At 39.5% G+C, this 18,390-nt stretch overlaps 2 protein-coding genes across 2 annotated transcripts; one reads left to right on the top strand and one right to left on the bottom strand.

The window, feature by feature from the left end:
* Positions 1–240: 240 nt before the first annotated feature.
* On the bottom strand, positions 241–6,820 carry mfsd9 (major facilitator superfamily domain containing 9). Its single transcript, XM_069707586.1, has 6 exons — positions 6,502–6,820; positions 5,169–5,256; positions 4,265–4,308; positions 3,031–3,160; positions 2,113–2,322; positions 241–2,031 (listed from the first exon to the last, which is right to left on the bottom strand). The coding sequence occupies exons 1-6, from the start codon at positions 6,586–6,588 to the stop codon at positions 1,169–1,171; spliced, it is 1,422 nt and encodes a 473-aa protein (XP_069563687.1). The 5' UTR covers positions 6,589–6,820; the 3' UTR covers positions 241–1,168.
* Positions 6,821–9,146: 2,326 nt separating this feature from the next.
* On the top strand, positions 9,147–14,933 carry tmem182a (transmembrane protein 182a). The gene is made up of 5 exons (XM_069707585.1): positions 9,147–9,541; positions 11,076–11,199; positions 12,388–12,486; positions 12,586–12,723; positions 13,311–14,933. Exons 1-5 carry the CDS (start codon positions 9,383–9,385, stop codon positions 13,535–13,537), a joined length of 747 nt encoding a protein of 248 aa, XP_069563686.1. The 5' UTR covers positions 9,147–9,382; the 3' UTR covers positions 13,538–14,933.
* Positions 14,934–18,390: the final 3,457 nt, after the last annotated feature.

Here is an 18,390-nt window from a genome sequence, read left to right as displayed (position 1 = left end):
GGATGTACGGGGGACTTTTTGAACGTCTGTGACACTAATGGACCCTCTGGTCCACATTATTCTTTTTCCTTTTCTGAAATAATTTTTTTTATGTCTTTGAAAGCTGTCATCAAGTATTCTGGTTTCCACCATATAAAGGGCCCATCGAAAGAAGAAGAGAATAGTATTGTTGTATGTATTTATAGATACTGAAGCACTGATTTCAGTGTTTCATTTACAATTAAAAACACCAGAGACTCGTAAAGATACAAACCGTTGTTTATTCCTTGCAACTTTTTGACATTATTCAGGCATGTGAGGATTCAGGCACATTTTCCTTCTTTTCCAGGTGGTGTTTGGTTTATTAAACAGCAGAGGTGCTCAGAACACAGTTGAAACAAAACTTAAAAAACAAAAAAACAAAACAGTGAATTACTTCTGTAAGTATACTTTTAAACATCTCTTAAGATAAATTAAAAAATCTCTACAAATGTAAAATCTATGATTCAGAAACGTGAGCAAACCGTCGCTTATACCACCACAGGAACCATTTCTGATGTAATGCTTTAGATGAAACGACTGGCATTGAGATAAAATGTGTAAAACTGACATCCAGAAGCACCACAATCTGCCTTGTTGTCCCGCACTCCAGTTTCCACACAGTTTCATCTCTTTTTGTCAATGTGAATCTGAAGTCTCATGAGTATCACCTTTCTCTTCCTGTACTTTAGTGAAGCACTAGGAGTTCTTCAGTCTTGAAGTGTATCATCAGTAGACCTACATTAAGTAACTTAAAGGATTTTTGACTACGTAGTGGTTACAGAATTACATTAAAAACAAAGCGTACGTTGTTGCCAATCAAGTGGTCACAAGTGGTTTTGTGCCAAGACGAGGAGCATGTCTCTGATCGAACTTCAGCATATTGGGAAGCACATTCAACTCTGCAGCCTTGTCCTCATCTCAACGCTGCACTTGGTTTTTGACTCTGCTGTTCCTGAGAGAAGGACTGCAGCGCTGGTGGTCATGTGCCACATTCACCCTGTGATGTCGTCACATCTACAAGTACGGAGGCATCCCGTTAAAAAACACGCTTGGGTGGGAAACACTGTTCCGACTCTGAGCCTGCTGCTCACCCTCCTGCAAATAAGAGCACTTTCCGAGCGGTGGATATTTATTGATTGAGTTACTGTCAGAGTTTGGCCGTCTTTGTCATGCCTCTCCTGTCCCATTTGGGGATTCTGATGAGCAGTAAACCAACAGCTGCTAGCGCCAGCAGCACCCCCAGACTGGGGGGGCCGCAGGGGCTGAACTCCTGGGCCAGACCAGAGAGAAGCGGGGCCAGGATTCGACCTACAGCTGTAACCGACTGCCCGGCTCCAATCAGAGTCCCGCTGGCCTGGACCCCTCCCCTCTGCAGCTCCAGGTCTGTGATGCATGTCCGTCCAATGGTGGTAGAAATTGCAAAGAAGGTGGAGGTGAGCAGCACCTGCCACACACTCGGCGCAGCAGCGTACAGGAAAATGAGTGAACAGGTGAGGATGGTGGAGTGAAGCAGCAGAGCAGGCATGTTGTTCCCGTAGAGCTGGGTGACCGGCCCCACAAGGAACCCGGCCAGGGCGCCCAGGGTGCTGCTGTAGCTGATCAGATAACCTGTCACCTTCGGTTTGAGTGAGAAACGCTCCTCCATGGCCAGAGAGAAGTTACTGTAGTAGAGCATGATGGCTATGGCCATCAGAAGACGCACCAGGAAGAGGTCCCACATGTCAGAGGAGGCCACCATGTGGATCTTGGAGCCCACGGAGGACAGCTGTCTCCAGGCAGGCTGGAGCAGAGACACCTCCCTCCACCTGAGACCACCACTTTTCTTCCCAGGAGCTCTGGAGTCTGGTTCAGTCTCTGCCGTCAACACCGGGTGGTCGCTATTTGCATGAGAACCATTGTGTACAGACTTACTAAAGTGGTTGTCACGACAACCTGTACTCATGTTGTTACTGGAGTTAGTGCCATTACGGTGGGCAGGCGTCTCACTCCATGGAAGCATCCATACCAACCCTGGAAGGATAAACACGTTCAGATAAACATTTCAAAAATAGGATCTGTGAAATCAGTTAAATCTCTCAGTTTCTGACCTACCAGCATTTAGAAGGAAGATGGCTGCACAAGTAAAAGACGAGGTATAAAAGCCTCCTTCATGTTCAGTGAGGTAGCCGCCCACAACAGGACCCAGGATGAAGCCTGCGCTGGAGGCTGCATTAAAGTGTCCCATCACCAGAGGGCGCTCTGACTCCGACACCAGGTCAGACATCAGGGCTCTGCAGATGGACAGAGAGTGCTTGAACAGCCCTGAAACAGAAAACGCATTGACAATAAAAAAAAAAGAAAAAGAAAAAAAAGTGGCTTTTTGTCCAGGTCGCTCTCCTCTAAAGAAAAAAGATGAACATTTTGTTATTTAATGTTATTTAAATGAACCGCTACAGTTTTCTTCATTTTGTGTAATTTAACAGCCAGTTTTTTTTTTTTTTTTTTTTTATACAGATAGAGAATACATGTTAGTTCATTTCGCAAAAAATGCAAGTGAAGAAAATACAGGAGACAGGATGACTGTAGAAGATTTGGAGAAGAAAAAACTTTATTTAGAAAAAATATACTTCTTTTATGCTATAAAAACTGTCCTGATAACAGCGGCTCTGTTGTCTTCATGTGTCCCAGGAAGCCATGACACTGTGACAATGAACCAACATGGCCACCCTGATACTAAAGAAGCTAGGTAGAATCATCTTTTTTACCCCACTACATTTTCTGGCAGCTCTCGCAACAATCTTCTCTCCAGGTTAATTTTACATTGCTGAATTATAAAAAATAAAATAGAACTAGCTCCACCTGGACCGGCTATAGCAGTAAAATGCTACCTCTATAATAATTCACCAGTAATTATGCAATAATTTAGTATGTTAAGACTGAGCATTTGTTCCTGGACCAAAAAACCCCCCTTCATCCAGCCCTTTTGGGCTTGGAGGTTGCCACATGTCCTTTCGCAGCCATCCACCTTACCTACAGGAATCCGTGCGAGGACAAACAAAGCGATGCTGGTGGACATCCCCAGAAGGCCGTAGCCTAAAGCACTCAGCAGTAGACAGGTCAGCAGAGAGTACCGCCGTCCCACCACATCACTCCAGCTGCCCTGCCAGTCACACAGAGGAGACCACACACGATCAGAAACCGAAAATAAAATACATTTGCCATTATCTAAAAGATGTTCAGAGATGAGATTACAGATATTTCTGTATTCCTACAAACATCTGTAAAGGTTTCATTGCTAAATTTCCCACTTATTCATTGATCTAACACAAAAGACAAAACAAGTGGAGACAAACAAAGAAAAGCAGAAGCCTGACAGATTTTGAAAGAAGAAAAACTATTTTTCTTTTTGGTTTTATGTTGAAAGTATATGAATGTTAATCTGAAAGTTTAGATGACTCCAAAAATGGAAGTAAATATTCAAAAACCCTGCATTTTCTTTTTACAGATCTCAGGGTCTTATACAAGCCTTTATTAGATTCTCGCCCTCTTTCTCTTTCACACACACAACCATCTGATGAAATAATGAAATTTGGGCCAATTGAGTTTGCTGTGTTCTGGATGTACCCGGGTGGGATTTTCATAGTGACCCAGCTGTTGACGTATCCCTACATTTATCAGGATCGAGCCGGTCTGCATACAGGAACCAACAGATGACTCCTTTATCCGTTTAATTTGTCGCATGACCCCCGAGAATTAAACCAATTTCAGGAGCTCTGTGAGGCAGGAAAAAGATTTGGAAAGCTGAGATTCAAACTTCAGATGACACGCTGACTGTTGAGAGGACTTTGGGTTCTGAATCATCGAGGCTTTGATTTGTCATCGTGCCAACCAAAGTTTTGTTCATTGATAGAGCAAAGGCTTCCCAGTGTCTGGTCATGGGTGTGTCAAATGGTGCAAAATGGTAAAAAAAAAAAAAAAAAAAAGTGAATGTGCAACTGTGGCTAACTACGAGTAGCTTATGTGTGTTATGTGTCTGTGAGTGTGTGTGTGTGAAAGTGTGGAGACTGGGTGCATTGTGTGACAACATTTGACCTAAAACAGCCAGTGTTTATTGTTTTCATGAAATACCAGGGATGACATGGAATGCAGCCATTTTGACCAACTTAGTGGGAGTGTGTCTTATCAAGCAGGAGAGACTGAACAGGGGGTTGAACATGGACACAACGTTCATGTTTTGTCAGAGAGAAACAAAGTCAATACTTACAACTATTGTGCTTGAGAAAAGCTGCAAGATCCCATATGTAGAACCTACAACAGTTTAATGTTTGCTTTATTTCATGTTTGAAATATAAAGCACATGCAATGTGTGTTCACATCCACTGAACCTAATGTTAAGATGATACTGACTATAGAGACTATTTTATTCCTTAAACAACACGAAATGCTAAAATATAGTTAAAATCTAACTTCATTCCAGTAAAGTGTAACTAGACAAATAACAACAATTACAGCACAGGATAATGGGGCGTTATTGCTTGTTATTGTCACAGAATAATTATTTTTACAATCAATAAATCTCTTCATCACTTCCTAGTGAAATTGAGCTGAAATTTCAAATTGCCGTGCTTGTCCAACCAGGAGTCTAAATATATGGTGGGCCAAACAGCAGAGAAAACTCATGCATAAAAAAACAACAACCAAGCAAACAAAGGAAACAGCCATATAAAGTCAGTTAGTTCCATTTAGTTCTGTATAACTTGTATCTTTTTTTGTATTTGGTTGTGTTTTGTGTATCCGAAGCACATTTTTGCTTGAATAATGGCTTTAATGACTTTTTTTGTCAACAGATTAATTAATGTGTATACACATTATTAATCACGTTCGTTAATAAAAAGACAAATATCTGCTCCATCAATTTGATCCTTCTTTAAAAATTCCACCGCGAATCCGACAACGTGTTTAGTGCAGTTCTGAATCATAGGATTATGTTCTTTTAACACCGGCTACTGTCCAATTATTTGGTTATTTAAAAAAAAAACCTTTTATGTCTTGTCAGCTTGCAGACTAATTATCCGTTAACTAACTGTTATGTCACTCTGAGGGCTGACTCCTCAGTACATCAGCGACATAACTTAAATAGATTACTACATATTATGGACACAACTTACCTACAATACCAGCCACAGTGGGACTTGCTCCAAGAGCCTTCACATGATGGCTCAGCAGCGGGATGATCATGCTCACCCCAAACAAGTCCTACAGAAAACAACAAGGGACGTGAGTGGGGAGAGGGAATGAGCCCAAAAGATTTGATCACATATACCATACATATTGTAAAACCGGTGTCCAGTCATCAGCACAGACAGTTTAGAGGATGGATTCAGCTGCAAAAGAAAGTCATCGCTCATCCTGTTTTTCTGCATTGTTGAGATCAGAGCAGGTCTTGCCAAAGTCTTGATTGAAGTCACACAGCAGCTCATACAGTGTTCTAACACAACCTATTAGAGAAATTGCTTAACCTTCAGCAGCACTACTGCCCCAGCAGTTTGTGTCTTCTCGCTGTGCCAAAAAACCCTGAGCTACTTATTCCTTTAGTCACTTTTAATTAAGATGACTGTTTCACCAGCTATGCAGGCTGAAATGTAAAATGAGTTCTCTGAAGCATGACTGTAGGTCAGCTCTTATAACACTATGAATATTTCTATTTTTTTTAACATGTACCTATCAGTTATATTCCCTATAATATAATTCAACAGGTTTCAGCATGTCCTTAAATTCAAGGAAGTACCAGTCCACTTTACAACATATTGTACTGACAGTGATGCTTTGAAGAGGCGACACTCAATACACTCAGTGTCAAAACAAACTTCCTCCGGCTTTTTACAAGCTACACACCTCATTTGTACATTAGATGATAGGAGTTGTGTGTGTGAGCTATCTTCAAGAGAAATTTTGAAATACTACTATAGTGCTGTGTCAATAATCGTATCTGCTGAGTCTATACTGGCCGTGTACTTAAGTACATTCACGTCCTATTGTCCATGCTCTCAGAGAAGGTTTTAAAATCCCCAAAAAAACCTCTCCATTGTACAGCAGCTGTGCATCTGCTGATTTAGAGCAAGATTTAACACATTTTAGGGGATGCAAAGTCTACTAACGTCCAGGAGGGTTATTATCTCTCTGCAGGTAAGTATGACAGGCATTAAAAGGTCAGTGTGACCTATGATAATAGTACATTTCTTAGATTTTTTTGTTTTAACTTAATTTTTTCCAATTTGACTTTTATTTATTAGTTACATTTTAAGCATCTGCTTACACCTTGAAAATAACAAATAACTGCAATTTTGTTTTGCAAAAGAAAAATAACCATGAGGGATTTTTAAAAAATTTGTTTTTACATGATTTAAATCGGCACGAGTTATGAAAGCCTGTCTCCATAACACTGCACAGCTCGCTGGGACAGCTGAAAGGACAACTGCTAAGTCTCAGCTATTTACTCACCATGAAGCCCACCACGTAGATACATTGAATAATCCTCGTCCTTCCTCTCGGTTTCAGAAATAAAGTGCTCCATTTATGGTTGTTCATCCTCCCGCTGTACCTGCACGGTATCTATCAAAACGGAAACGCTCATCTGCTCTACTGTAAACGACCAAAACACAAAACTCACGTCCTCGTCCCGCCGGTGCTCTGACGAAGCAGAGGGTGGGGTCAAACTGAGGGGTTTTAATCTGTGCGCAAAAAGAGGGACGGCGTGGAAACTGGCGGATTTAATGGAAACGTGTAAAACATACATCCTGGGATAATTTCAAATGTCCGGGTCAAGGTTTATTAACCGGTCGTTGAACAGTTGCGTTGTCTGGTTTGATTCCCCCCCCCCATCACTGCTGTGAATGATGGTATCGTCCACTGACGTCACAGGCTGGACGGCGTATTGTCTTTTAAACTTTATATTGACAACAACATGAGCCTTTTTTATCGTTTGTACTTGCATTAAGGCTCTAATTTATTTAATATGCATTATACTTTAAGTCAAATATATTGTATTGTACATACGCCTACGTATAATTAATGCAAATGTGTTATAGGACACTATAGTGTTGAAAATGTTAGCCTATTATCATTCTCCCCAACTTATTACAGTAACTAGCAACATGGCTCTTTATATTGACTTCACACAATATTATTAACAATTTCCCAGGATGTTTTCTGTGATCTTAACAGGTTTACATATTATGTGAGACGGGGTTACTTGTCCACCACCTGCTGGGGTATCTGGAGAATTACAACAGGCACACTCCAAAGAAAGAAAAGACATTTTTACTCTTAATTGCAGCAGTGCTCTCAAGAATATAATGGCCTACATATATATATATATATATCGTTTTTTTATATATATATATATACATATACATTTATAAAAAAATAAGTTTTAAGAATCACTAAAAATGTAGGCATATTTAATGAAACTTAGTAAAAAAGTAATTTAGTATATTAAAAAGTAATTTAGTATATTTTTTGTCTTGCCTGTTTTATTATGATCCTTATCTACGACACTGACCATCGCAGTTCTGATAATGAACACACGGTGGCGCAATAGAAAAAAGCATAAATTTCCAAGTCATGCAAAGCAGGTGTGTAGAACAGGAAGACAAACCTCAGTTTCTGTGAGGCAGGAGACGTGTTTAAATTGAATTGCTGAATGGAAAAAAATATATACGTGATTGAATATTGACTTTGCTGGTATCTTCCTGCGTTAAGGTGAGTATGTGCATGCCGAAGGGGGAATAAATTGGTAGATACATCCAGTGGACATTCATTTATTTTTTTTTAGCCCAGAACACTCACTTTACCCCTCAGAGGCTTGTTTGGCTGAAAGTCACCACACCCAATGATTCTCAAATGTCCTTTTGCCACACTGATAGAAACTGGGAAATGACAGTTAGGACCATCGGCCCATAAACTTGAGTGTATGGGAAAGTAGGCTACCACTACTATAGCTACAGCTTGTAGGCCTACTGGTCCAAATATATGACCTGTAAACATATTTGACAATGTGTGACGGTATTTTAGATGAGAGGGCTTACTCCTATAATCAGATAAAACTGAAGTTAAAGGGGTAGATTGGAAACGTTAATTATTGGCCTCGAAGCCATCAAGCTGTTACTAAAATATAATTTTTCTTTAATTGGGTTTTAGACAAGACGTGTGATACCAGACACACTCTACTGAGCAGTGGATGTGGGTGGAGTCCCTCTGGTTGGGGGGTGAGGGGTGTGTGTGTGGGGGGTGGGGTGGGGGGGGTGAGGGGAGTGTCACATCAGTGTGTAAATTAGACATAAAGGTTCACTGCTAAATACTCCTCTTAGATGCTAATAAACCAGGTTCCCCTCAACTCACGCTGCCGATGACTGACCGCAAACCCAAATTTAGTAAAACATTTATTGTTGGAAGATAAATCATAATTTGCACAGGTTAAAAAAAAAATGACCATATGTGGAACAGGTTAAAATTTGCCTTTTTTTGGTTTGTTTTTTGGGTCAAAAACATAATTGTTTTTAATGCCACAGAGACTTTTTACACTGACAAGCTAATTCATATATGATAAGTTTTTTGAGTTCCATATTCAGTACTTGCTAGTACATTTTTCAACATTGTTGTTTTTGTGTAAGTTTGTGTGACTTCCTCTGAGATAGTGTCATAAAAATTAGTGTTACATATAAAGATTGTTTATAAGACTTCATTTAAAGTATATAATCTGTGGTGTCTGATACAACTAAAAATCCCAGAGAAGTTCCATGAAAGGCTTCATTTACAGTAATATCCAGCACCCTCTTTACGGGAAATGATAGCTACTGCTGCGTGCGTGTGTTTATGTGCATGTTGTCCTGGTGGGGCAAAGGTTTTCCAGGCAGGGTTTTGTGGGATACTTTACTCCTCTTCTGTCCTTTCAGTCTCACCCTGCCCGAACATTCCCGTGCCAACACTGGGCGTCCAGTTGCCGCTGGTTATTTATGCATTGATCCCCTCCCTTCACACTCCCCACATGCTCCACACACTCAGCTCCACAGTGGAGCGGAGCAGCCGCCTTCAGTCAGACACCAAAAATAGCCCCGGGGGTAGGTGGGACCCCAAAGGAGTCATGCGGACAACTTCGTCCTCCCATAACACAGACAGAGACACAGGGGAGAAGAAGAGTCAAGATCCAGTAATCCATCAGAAACCAGCTGTACAGAGTCACAACGCATCACACTCAGTGGATATAATACAGCGCAAGAGGAGTCACCAGGTTCTGCCTCTGCTCGTCACATGTTGTAGCTGGAGGGGAAAGTCAAACTGAGTGTGGGCATCTTGTAGCCGAGTGGCTGCTCAATCCCGGACCATGAAGCATAGTGTGGCGTTGTTTTTTGCGGGGCTGTTTGGGGCTTTGGCAGCTGTGTTCATCCTCCTCTCTTTTGGAACTGATTACTGGCTGCTGGCCTCAGAGACCTGCCACCCAAATCCTGAAGGATCTCTTGGCCCAGGCGGCGTGACTGTAGAGGTGGGTGTTGGTCTTGAAATAACAGCAGATCAAAATGACACAGAAGACAGTCGGATATTGTTGGGGACTTCTAGATCAGATCGAGATCAGTCATGTGTTTGTAGGTCAAAAATGTTCACGTTTATAATGCCTGGAACTAAATATAAAGGAGTTGTTTTTGCTGGCAGGGCTCAGACAAGAAATGACCACAGTAGTTGTATTACTCTGTATGGTATTTAAACTTTAAATGGTTTATTGTGAAGACACAGTCTACACAATCCCATATTGTTATTTTTATACTTTATACTGCTTAAGTCTAATGGTGGATCTTCAAACTAGAATTTGAAATATTCTTCTACTTTACAAACTGTGATCAGTTGCTCCGATCACTCTTTCAGTAGGTGGAGAGCCATCCCTGCAGCCCTCTTCATGTAATCAGACACTGTTTAATGTTGCGTGTGTGCAGCTATGCAGTGAATGAGACATACCTCGTACCATGTGCCCCTATGATAGAAATACAACTACCAGTAGTCCCAGAGGTAGCATACCATATTAAATATCACTGACTAGAACATACTTAGCTTTTCATAGTGGACACTGATACTGAGACGTAATAGCAGCACAATAAAAGCAATGATGAATTTAGTATATACAGTACAGTGTAATCATGCAGTGTGATCTTTGTCCAAACACACATAAAACCACATTTTTACAGTAGAAAATGTATCAAGACACAAACAGAAAACAGTTCAGCATTAAGTTAAGGGGGAGTGCTGGCATTATATAGCAATAATTCAACTTTTTAGGGTTGTGTTGCCCTTTTAAACCTAACCTTAACCCCTTATAATCCCTCATCGCAGGTCGACTATGGCCATCGGTCACCTGTTTAAAAGACTGTTTCTCAATTGTTAGAACTGTTGTGAGAAGACAAAGAAAATTTATATATTTTATGTAGAAGAAATATGGTTGTGATTGTCTCCAATACCTTTAAACGTACTGAAACCCCTTGTACTTTAAACTTCAAGGCCTAGGTTGAGATCCCACATCTTATAGCATTGATAATGAAAGAAAATTAAAAGAGTGTAAAAAGGTCAATTTTATACCCTGACTGGATTCCAATTGACTTCATGAAGCTTGAAGGTCCAAAGTCTCTCATTGCCTCCACTTTCTGCTTTAGCGTTTTATAGATGGAGTTATAGGCATTTAGGAAATTGTTTTTTTTTCTTGCGTGCAAAAATAGTGATCACTAACGATGAGCGTTTCCTGAATGAGAACATCCTTGACCTGCACGCTCACTTGACACCAAATTAACCAGCCTCAGGTGAAGGGTGCTCGCTCTGCTCAACCCTTGACCTGACTTAGCAGCTGCTCTGTGACAGCACACTGTACACCTGCCTCACATCCTATTTAAACACCTCCCATAGACTTTGATTTCATTAGCTGATAACATGAAGTTGATTCAAAACTGTATGTATATAAACCCTATCTTGCAGACTCCCAGAAGTCAGAGTATGTTCAGTAATGAATATTTGTTCTTTTTCCTTCCTTATGTCAGCGTGTAGATGTGGTGGTGCAGGAGAGCAGCAGTGACATCACTCTGTACCATGAGGGGTTTTTCTGGAGGTGTTCCTTTGGAGGCAACATGGGTGATGAAAACCTGCTGTGGAGGCTCTGGTTCAGTAAGTGAGACACATGAAATCAACAATATGATACTGGCTTTATTTTCTCATTGTTGGCACTGCTTTATATATGTCATGTTTTATATGCTATACACTATAAAAGCAAATAAATATTTGCATTCGGTTACCAAAAATGTATTGACAGACATGTACAGTACTTTAGTGGAATTTCGTATGTTTAGTTTTATTTTTATCCTAGAGAGGTCTGAGTCCCCATATTAGACCCTGACAGGATTTTAGAGGGTTAGTTCTGCATATAACCTCAGTGACACTGACTGACATTGAGCTGATTCCTTGTTAAGAAATTAAATGTAGACATTTATAAAAAGTCATTAAAAATTAAGATAATAAAACTGTTAAGTAGGATTTAAACTAAGTCAGAAGGAGCCTGGGATCTCCTGGACCCCAACCTGAAGATTGTAGTTAAACTCTTCCGGCTGATTGGAAAAATATATTAAGACCCAAATAAAAGGGATGACAGTTTTACTTGTAATTTTTGTCTTGAAATATCTCTGTCCTCTTCAGTTGATGCTTGATGATACAGTTTTCCTCCAATCTTTTGACCCCCATGAGTCACATGACAGCATTACGACTGTGTTGCAGAATTGATTTGCACTTTTGATTTGCTGCTATCTCGTCTGTTAAAATTGCCTGACAGTCTGGTTAGAAAACCTGACATGTGACTGTTTCAAGGCCGTACCATGTGATGTTATTCTGGTCGTTTGTCAGGTGATCGTGTGTCATCTGTTTTGGGATAGGGACTTTGAATGGTAGGCCATTGTCAGAAACACCCTCCAGAAATGAAAGCACCTTGTGAGAGTCTGTGGAATTTCACATGTTGGAAGAAAAAAGAGAGAAAATTAAGTAACAGGGAGAGAATATAAACATATAAAAGAAGAAGTACACAGCTATCATATTGTTGTGTCAGTATGTCAAATTAGGGAAATCCAGACCTTAAGAGACAGTCAGAATTGACCTGGGGAAATAAATAACCCACAATCTTAAGCAGTAAGTTTACAATTTTCAAAATAAATGAAAATCATTTACACCCTCTGTCTGTTTGCAATATTTGTAGGAATCTTTCTTTTACACACTGTATCCATAAAAGTTGCCCTCTAACTGCCAACAATTTTAATTTTGTCATCTATTTATGGTGTAAAAAAACCCACGTACTCCCTCTCTTTGCAGCAAATCAGCCTCACTCAAAGGTGTGCATGCCCTCGTACCTTTTCCCATTCCCCATATCTCATCAGACCCACAATGCCACAGAGTACGATACAGCCATAAGTGAGTATTTATTTACATTTGTCTTTTCATACAGTGAGATTCTTGTCCTCGTTTATCCAATAGCTCCATGTCTAATTGGCTAAAATCTCTATTTTCCAGTCTACAGAGGCTTCTGGAGCATCTTCATGCTCATTGGTGTGGCAGCTGTAGCGCTCGGTGGGTTCCTCATTATCTGCGCGGCTCCGTTTGCCAGCCACCGCTTGTATAAAGCAGGGGGCGGCCTCTTTCTGACATCTGGTGAGTTAAATCCAGTGGCATAAAATAACCTAAGCACAAAACTGTACATAAAAGATGCATAAGACTTTTACTGCAATATATTTAATTAGCAAATGCCGTGCATTTTAGTTCACTACAATGATTTGACACCTTTAAATTCTAGTGGATTTTCAGGTTAGTATTTTGCTTGCAAAATATCTAATGAGCTTATAAAGAACAATCCAGTGTATTGTTAAAGATTAATCCTGTACAATTCTACTTACCCACTCATGCAATGCGCCTTAGTAATGTTATTTGTGGTAATACGTTCGGTACCAACTTTTTTGCAGAATAAGTACTGTTAATTTTGATATTGCAAGAGCATTTATCTGATAATAATTTTAAGTATGATTTTTTTTTTAATTTATTGTTTGTAATGGCATACTTTTACTATGTTGTGTTGGTATTCTTACCTTTATGTTGGATCTGAATATTTCTCACCAGTAATTTGATATTTATTTTAAACGCCTGTTTAGTTGTTCATATTAAAAGTACTTCAATGAATTTTTGGATGAGTTTCAAGTCTCGTGTCTGCTGTATTCCTATATGTCCCTTCTCTACACTACCAGGTCTTTTCCTGCTGTGTGTGGTGGTGATGTACGTCCTGTGGCTGCAGGTGTTGGATGTGGTAGACGTCTACATAGACCACCAGCGCGCTTCGGTCTGTCCAGACTTCCATCTGTCCCTTAACTATGGTCTGTCCTTCATGTTTGCCCCCGTTGGCATCTTCTTCTGCCTCCTAGCCGGCCTTCTTTTCCTCCTTATTGGCCGAACCATCCAGATTCACTGTCACTGACTTGGTGAAGCATCAGTAGAAGAGCAAAAGATGTCTGGAGTATGATTGTTTTTTAGACAGATTTTGATACTTTCACAATCTTTCTGCCATGTAGAAGCAGGACTCATATTCTGTTTGGCAGTTCTGTGGTAAAAAAAAAAAAAAAAAGATCTGACACGCTTAAACATTTTGTTCTGAGAAGATTTTGCAACCATTGTTGAGCTCAGAAATGGCCTCATAATCACTCCGACCTGACCTACTTTCATTTGAGCTAAGTCACGTACAGCCCTGAGACGGCGCAGGAATTCACAACAAATATTGAAATACCTGTGGTGCAGAGTCTTCATGAAAGTCAAGGTTACCTGAAATCAATTGCTGGTGAGAAAATTTTTTGTTAATTGAAGCATCTTTTATTTGGAAATATTAAGTAAAAGGACAGAACTCCAGTTGAACAAGTAATACAAATATGTATTTTACTTTGCATGGAGTTTTTAAAAAATCAAAACAACAAAAAAAAGCATATTGAAAAGCTTAAAAAGTGGCATGATCATTTTTATATTCTGTGTTACAGTAACAGGAGTCAGAGCTTTATTACTTTACTATATTAAAGAACACATGACCAGCAGCGTTTTCTGCCATTCGATTTAAAGTGGGAGGCTGATGATATTCTTTATATTTTTTATTGTCTTTAAATCCCATGAAAAGAACAAAACCAGTAGTGCTTCAGTTTCTCAATATCCCAAACTTTTCTCACTGATTCATACTGAGGATGTAGTTCTTATTCAAACAGCAGTAAATGATGTGTTTGTTGGGACTATTTGCAGTGGAGTAATAATACACATTTGGTATTATGGTGAGTATTTATGACAGCAGGACAGTATCTACTCAAAATAAACTGCTGTGCCCATGTTCATCATAATAAGGGAAGATGGTAATAGTTTTTGGACAACAATGGAGCTCTATGGCACAGAGGAATATATCATGCTTTGGATGCACAGACAATATTTATTATTCAGATCAGTTCATTGTTGGTTTTGGTCCTTTTTCACTGACAATAAGGAGAATGTAGAATATTATCAATTTATCCTGTAGTATAATCACATTTTCATATTTCACTGAGTGCATCATGCGTATTATTCTCTGCTGTTTCTGCAACATTTATTTAATGTTTTTGTGCATAACTAGAAACTGCAGTTTCTTGGTTATGTTGTTCTGGTTTGATCGGTTTAGCACCCGTTTCTGAATGAAGCAACACGGCTATGTTCATGCTGTTATAGTTTGTTGTACATGTTTTTGGCACAAGTCCATTTTCTCTCTGAGTTGTTGAGTGTGCTGCAAGATAGTGGCTTAACATGTCTGTCAGATAAACGTTTTTTTCTGTTTTCTGTTTACCATTAAAATGACTAGGTGAAGACTTTGATGTCTGAAATATATAATTTGATCATTTAACAAGGTATTGTGGCAGAGTTTGTGTCCTTGACTCTAGAGTTTACAAAGAAGCCCCGCAATGGACTTGCAACCTCCAGGTTGTACCCACCTTTACCCCAATGTCGGCTGGGATGGGCTCCACTCCACTCATGACCCTGGACAGGATAAAGAAGGTACAGATAATAGGTAGATGGTGGATCAAATGTCTGGAAAAATATAAAAGATCCAACCAAAATACCACAAGATGGCACTGCTGTCTCACTTGAGTAACATAGCAACCTACACCGTGAGAGGCAGAAATCCCATTTTTCTTATCTTTGGGTCTATGAGGAGTGTATGTGGCCTTATGCATTTAATCACAACTTCAGAGGTAGGATCTGTAGATGAAAGAATTCACACCTTGGCTGACAGACGGATGGTAATTTCACTCATGAATGGAGCATTTGATCAGGATCTCAATGGACTACTGTGTTGATTCTCGTATGTCTGCATCAACTCTGTGCCTTTTAAGATTTCTAATGTACTTGTATGTAGGCATCTGCAGAATGCAGGAGGGAGTGACACAATGTGAGGCATTGATTATCTTGAGGGATTGATTTTGCCCTCACAGAAAACTATGATGATGAAGATTCACACTTCCAAATTTCAGAAATGTCAAATTACTGTATTTGCGCTGAATCACATCACCTTCAGCTCAGCCGTATGAGAAGCTGCACTGAGGTAACCCATTGCTGGTCATGAGAGGAGGCCACATAAGGTGGGCAGATACCAATAAATTGTAAGATAAAATCACAGGATTTGTCCTGTTTGACGTTGGAACGGTCCTTTCAGCCAAGTCTCCCAGAGGAAAGAGATTTCTTATCTGGTGGACTTCCTGGTTTAAATGAAATCCTAATAAGATAAAAAAAAAAAAAAAAAAAAAAAAGGTTTAATCATTTTTCTAGCCAAGTGAGAGTGTATGATGAAGAGGAAGAGAGAGAAGAAGCGAAATAAAGAGCCAGAGAGAGAGAGGTTATGCAGGTGTGGGGCAGACTACCTCCAGCAGAAGCTGGGCCTTGCAGTCAGTAATGTCATCAGAGTGGGAGTCCCAGCTGAATTCAGCACTGTTCTGCATGATTGCCCATGATAATTGTGTGTTGATAGGGAGCGCCGGAGATGGAGTATAATTTCCACCGAGAGATTCCTAAACAAATACCTGTGCTCAGCAGTGGGATGGAGTGCAGCAGGAGGTGAGGAGGAGAATAGAGGATGAGGGGAGATAGAGGATGAGAGGGTAACACTTTCAGAAAAGGGGGAGGGAGAAGAAGAGTCAGAGGAGGGGGAGGGACAGGAGAAGGTGGTCTCGCTGCAAGTCCTATATATAATTCAACCAAAGCCGGGGACAATATTTTGAAAAAATGGAAACGGAAATCTCTGGACTTCTGACAGAACAGAACACAATGGATCAAAGAATAATACAAATGTATGTTTTAGGACACAAAGACTTTGCTTTAAATATAGGAATTTGTGTATGTTAAGATTTTCTTTTACCAAAGTTTAATTGCCAGATTAAACATTTTTAAATTTACATCATACTTTTGCATTTGTCAGACTGATTTATGAATATGCAAATATTGCTCATTTCTATTAGCCTAACTATCGAACAGAAGATATCTCGTACTGTAATGTCCATTCTCAGTGGTCATAGGAGGCTTTGGCATTTTATATCACTTGCATATGGGAGCACAATTTGCTTTTAAACCAGTTGAGCAGTGAATTAGATGTACAATCAGTTTCACCCTTCAACATGGTGCAGCCCAGATTAAAAAATAAATAAATAAATAAATACAATTTTAGACAAGTAATGATGCATGTAAATAGAGATTTATAAATAATCTTTACAATTTCTAAAAATGTTTTAAAACCCACCAGTTCACAGTAAATTTAAAGTGTTAAAACCATAAATGTAGATGTCTTTGATAAATCTTCATGCTATACCTTTGTTATGATAATGCATGAATTGAAATCCAAGATGTTCTGCATGCAAAAGCTAATACAGGCAGCTCAACCTAAACCCAGAGGCTATAGCTGTTTGTCTTGTTTTTTTGTTTACATTGATTGTTACCAGAGCCATACCTACTCACCAGTACTGGTTGTTTCCTACCTGTGAGCCAATGGCCTTTTTCAACAAGAGAAGGTATCTCTTCAGGTGGACTCTGAATCCACCACCCCATCACGCCTGCCTCGCCTTGCCTCCTCAATCCTCGCCCATCTTTCAGATGGAAACTCGGGTATGCTGTACGTAAAACAAACCACCTGGCACCACCAACTGGCAAGTAAGGGAATTATTGGTTTTAGGCCATCGGTCTCCCGAGACTTGATTTAGAACTGCACTTCTTAATTCATTTAAACAATTCTTTTGTTTTGTAGCAGAGAGAGTGTGTGTGTGTGCTTGACTTTGTGCCTCTTTATTAAATGTTTTTATTTATCTATTATTTGGCTAAATAAGATGGAAAAGGTTGTGAATTAGAGCTGAAATAAACTGAACAACTCAAAAGAAAACCAATTGCAAACCGACATGTTGTGCAGCAAAGGTAAAAAATAAATCCACTGAATTGTTTTGTGCACTACTTTCCTACTGAGATATCTTTATTAATATACCATTTTCTCATTAAACTAAATTTGATTTTGTATTTAAAGGAGCAGAGTGTTGGAATTGGTGGCATTTAGTGGTGAGTTTGCAGATTGCAATCAACTGAACACCCCTCACCCAACCCTATTTTACAAGTGTACACTCCACAGAGGCCACGAAACAAGGCCCTCTGTAGAGACAGTGTAGCTTTGTCCAATTTGGGCCTCTGTAGAAACATTGAGGCTCCTTGTTCAGATGTAAAGAGCTCATTTTAAGGTAACAAACACAACCATTTTTTTTGTTTCAGGTGATTATACTTATTATAAGTATTATATACAATTTTTACCAATAGATCCATCTAAATCCTACATCCTGAGCCTTTAAACTACTGAGTTCGTGTCATGTTAACATTTCATGTAGGTATAAGTTGAGTTATTCACCATTTAAAAAAAACAGAGAAAGGGAAAGCAATTAATGAAAGTAATTAACATATTTCTTGGTGGAATTTAAGATATGTAATAATGTGTTCTTGCTAATGGAGGCACTGTCATTTTATGAAAATCATCTGCTAAGTTAGAGCTTTAAATCTAGATAATTAATTTAGTTAAAAAGATTAGTGCTGCCAAAACCAACAAAAAGTGCCAATGGCTGCAACCATAACACTACACAACCTTTAGAAAGTGCACCATTCTGGCTAATACAATGGTGAAAGCAGCTTTGGTCTCAAACGATGACTGTTCGTCGTTCTGCACAGTGAAGCTCAAACATCACAGTCAGGGAACAAAAAGCAAAACGCATTTCTGATTGGAGAACTTTTAGTGCAGAAAGACTACTT

The sequence above is a fragment of the Brachyistius frenatus genome, unplaced genomic scaffold, assembly GCF_029030835.1.
Source record: "Brachyistius frenatus isolate BFR_SWC_R1_liver_20210118 unplaced genomic scaffold, ASM2903083v1 Contig_70, whole genome shotgun sequence".
In the NCBI taxonomy this organism is placed as follows: domain Eukaryota; kingdom Metazoa; phylum Chordata; class Actinopteri; family Embiotocidae; genus Brachyistius; species Brachyistius frenatus.
Note: the sequence above shows the minus strand (reverse complement) of the source record. Positions and strands in the feature narration are given on the sequence as shown.

Bases quoted from the DNA above. Each gene is read 5' to 3' on its own strand.
- tmem182a (XM_069707585.1), top strand. From the start codon at position 9,383: ATGAAGCATAGTGTGGCGTTGTTTTTTGCGGGGCTGTTTGGGGCTTTG. The intron at 9,542-11,075 runs GTGGGTGTTGGT...TCCTTATGTCAG, and splicing joins CAGGCGGCGTGACTGTAGAG to CGTGTAGATGTGGTGGTGCA. The intron at 12,487-12,585 runs GTGAGTATTTAT...TCTATTTTCCAG, and splicing joins AGAGTACGATACAGCCATAA to TCTACAGAGGCTTCTGGAGC.
- mfsd9 (XM_069707586.1), bottom strand. From the start codon at position 6,588: ATGAACAACCATAAATGGAGCACTTTATTTCTGAAACCGAGAGGAAGG. The intron at 3,161-4,264 runs GTAAGTATTGAC...TGTGACTGGCAG, and splicing joins TTTTCTCAAGCACAATAGTT to GGCAGCTGGAGTGATGTGGT. The intron at 2,323-3,030 runs GTAAGGTGGATG...TTTCTGTTTCAG, and splicing joins CCTCGCACGGATTCCTGTAG to GGCTGTTCAAGCACTCTCTG.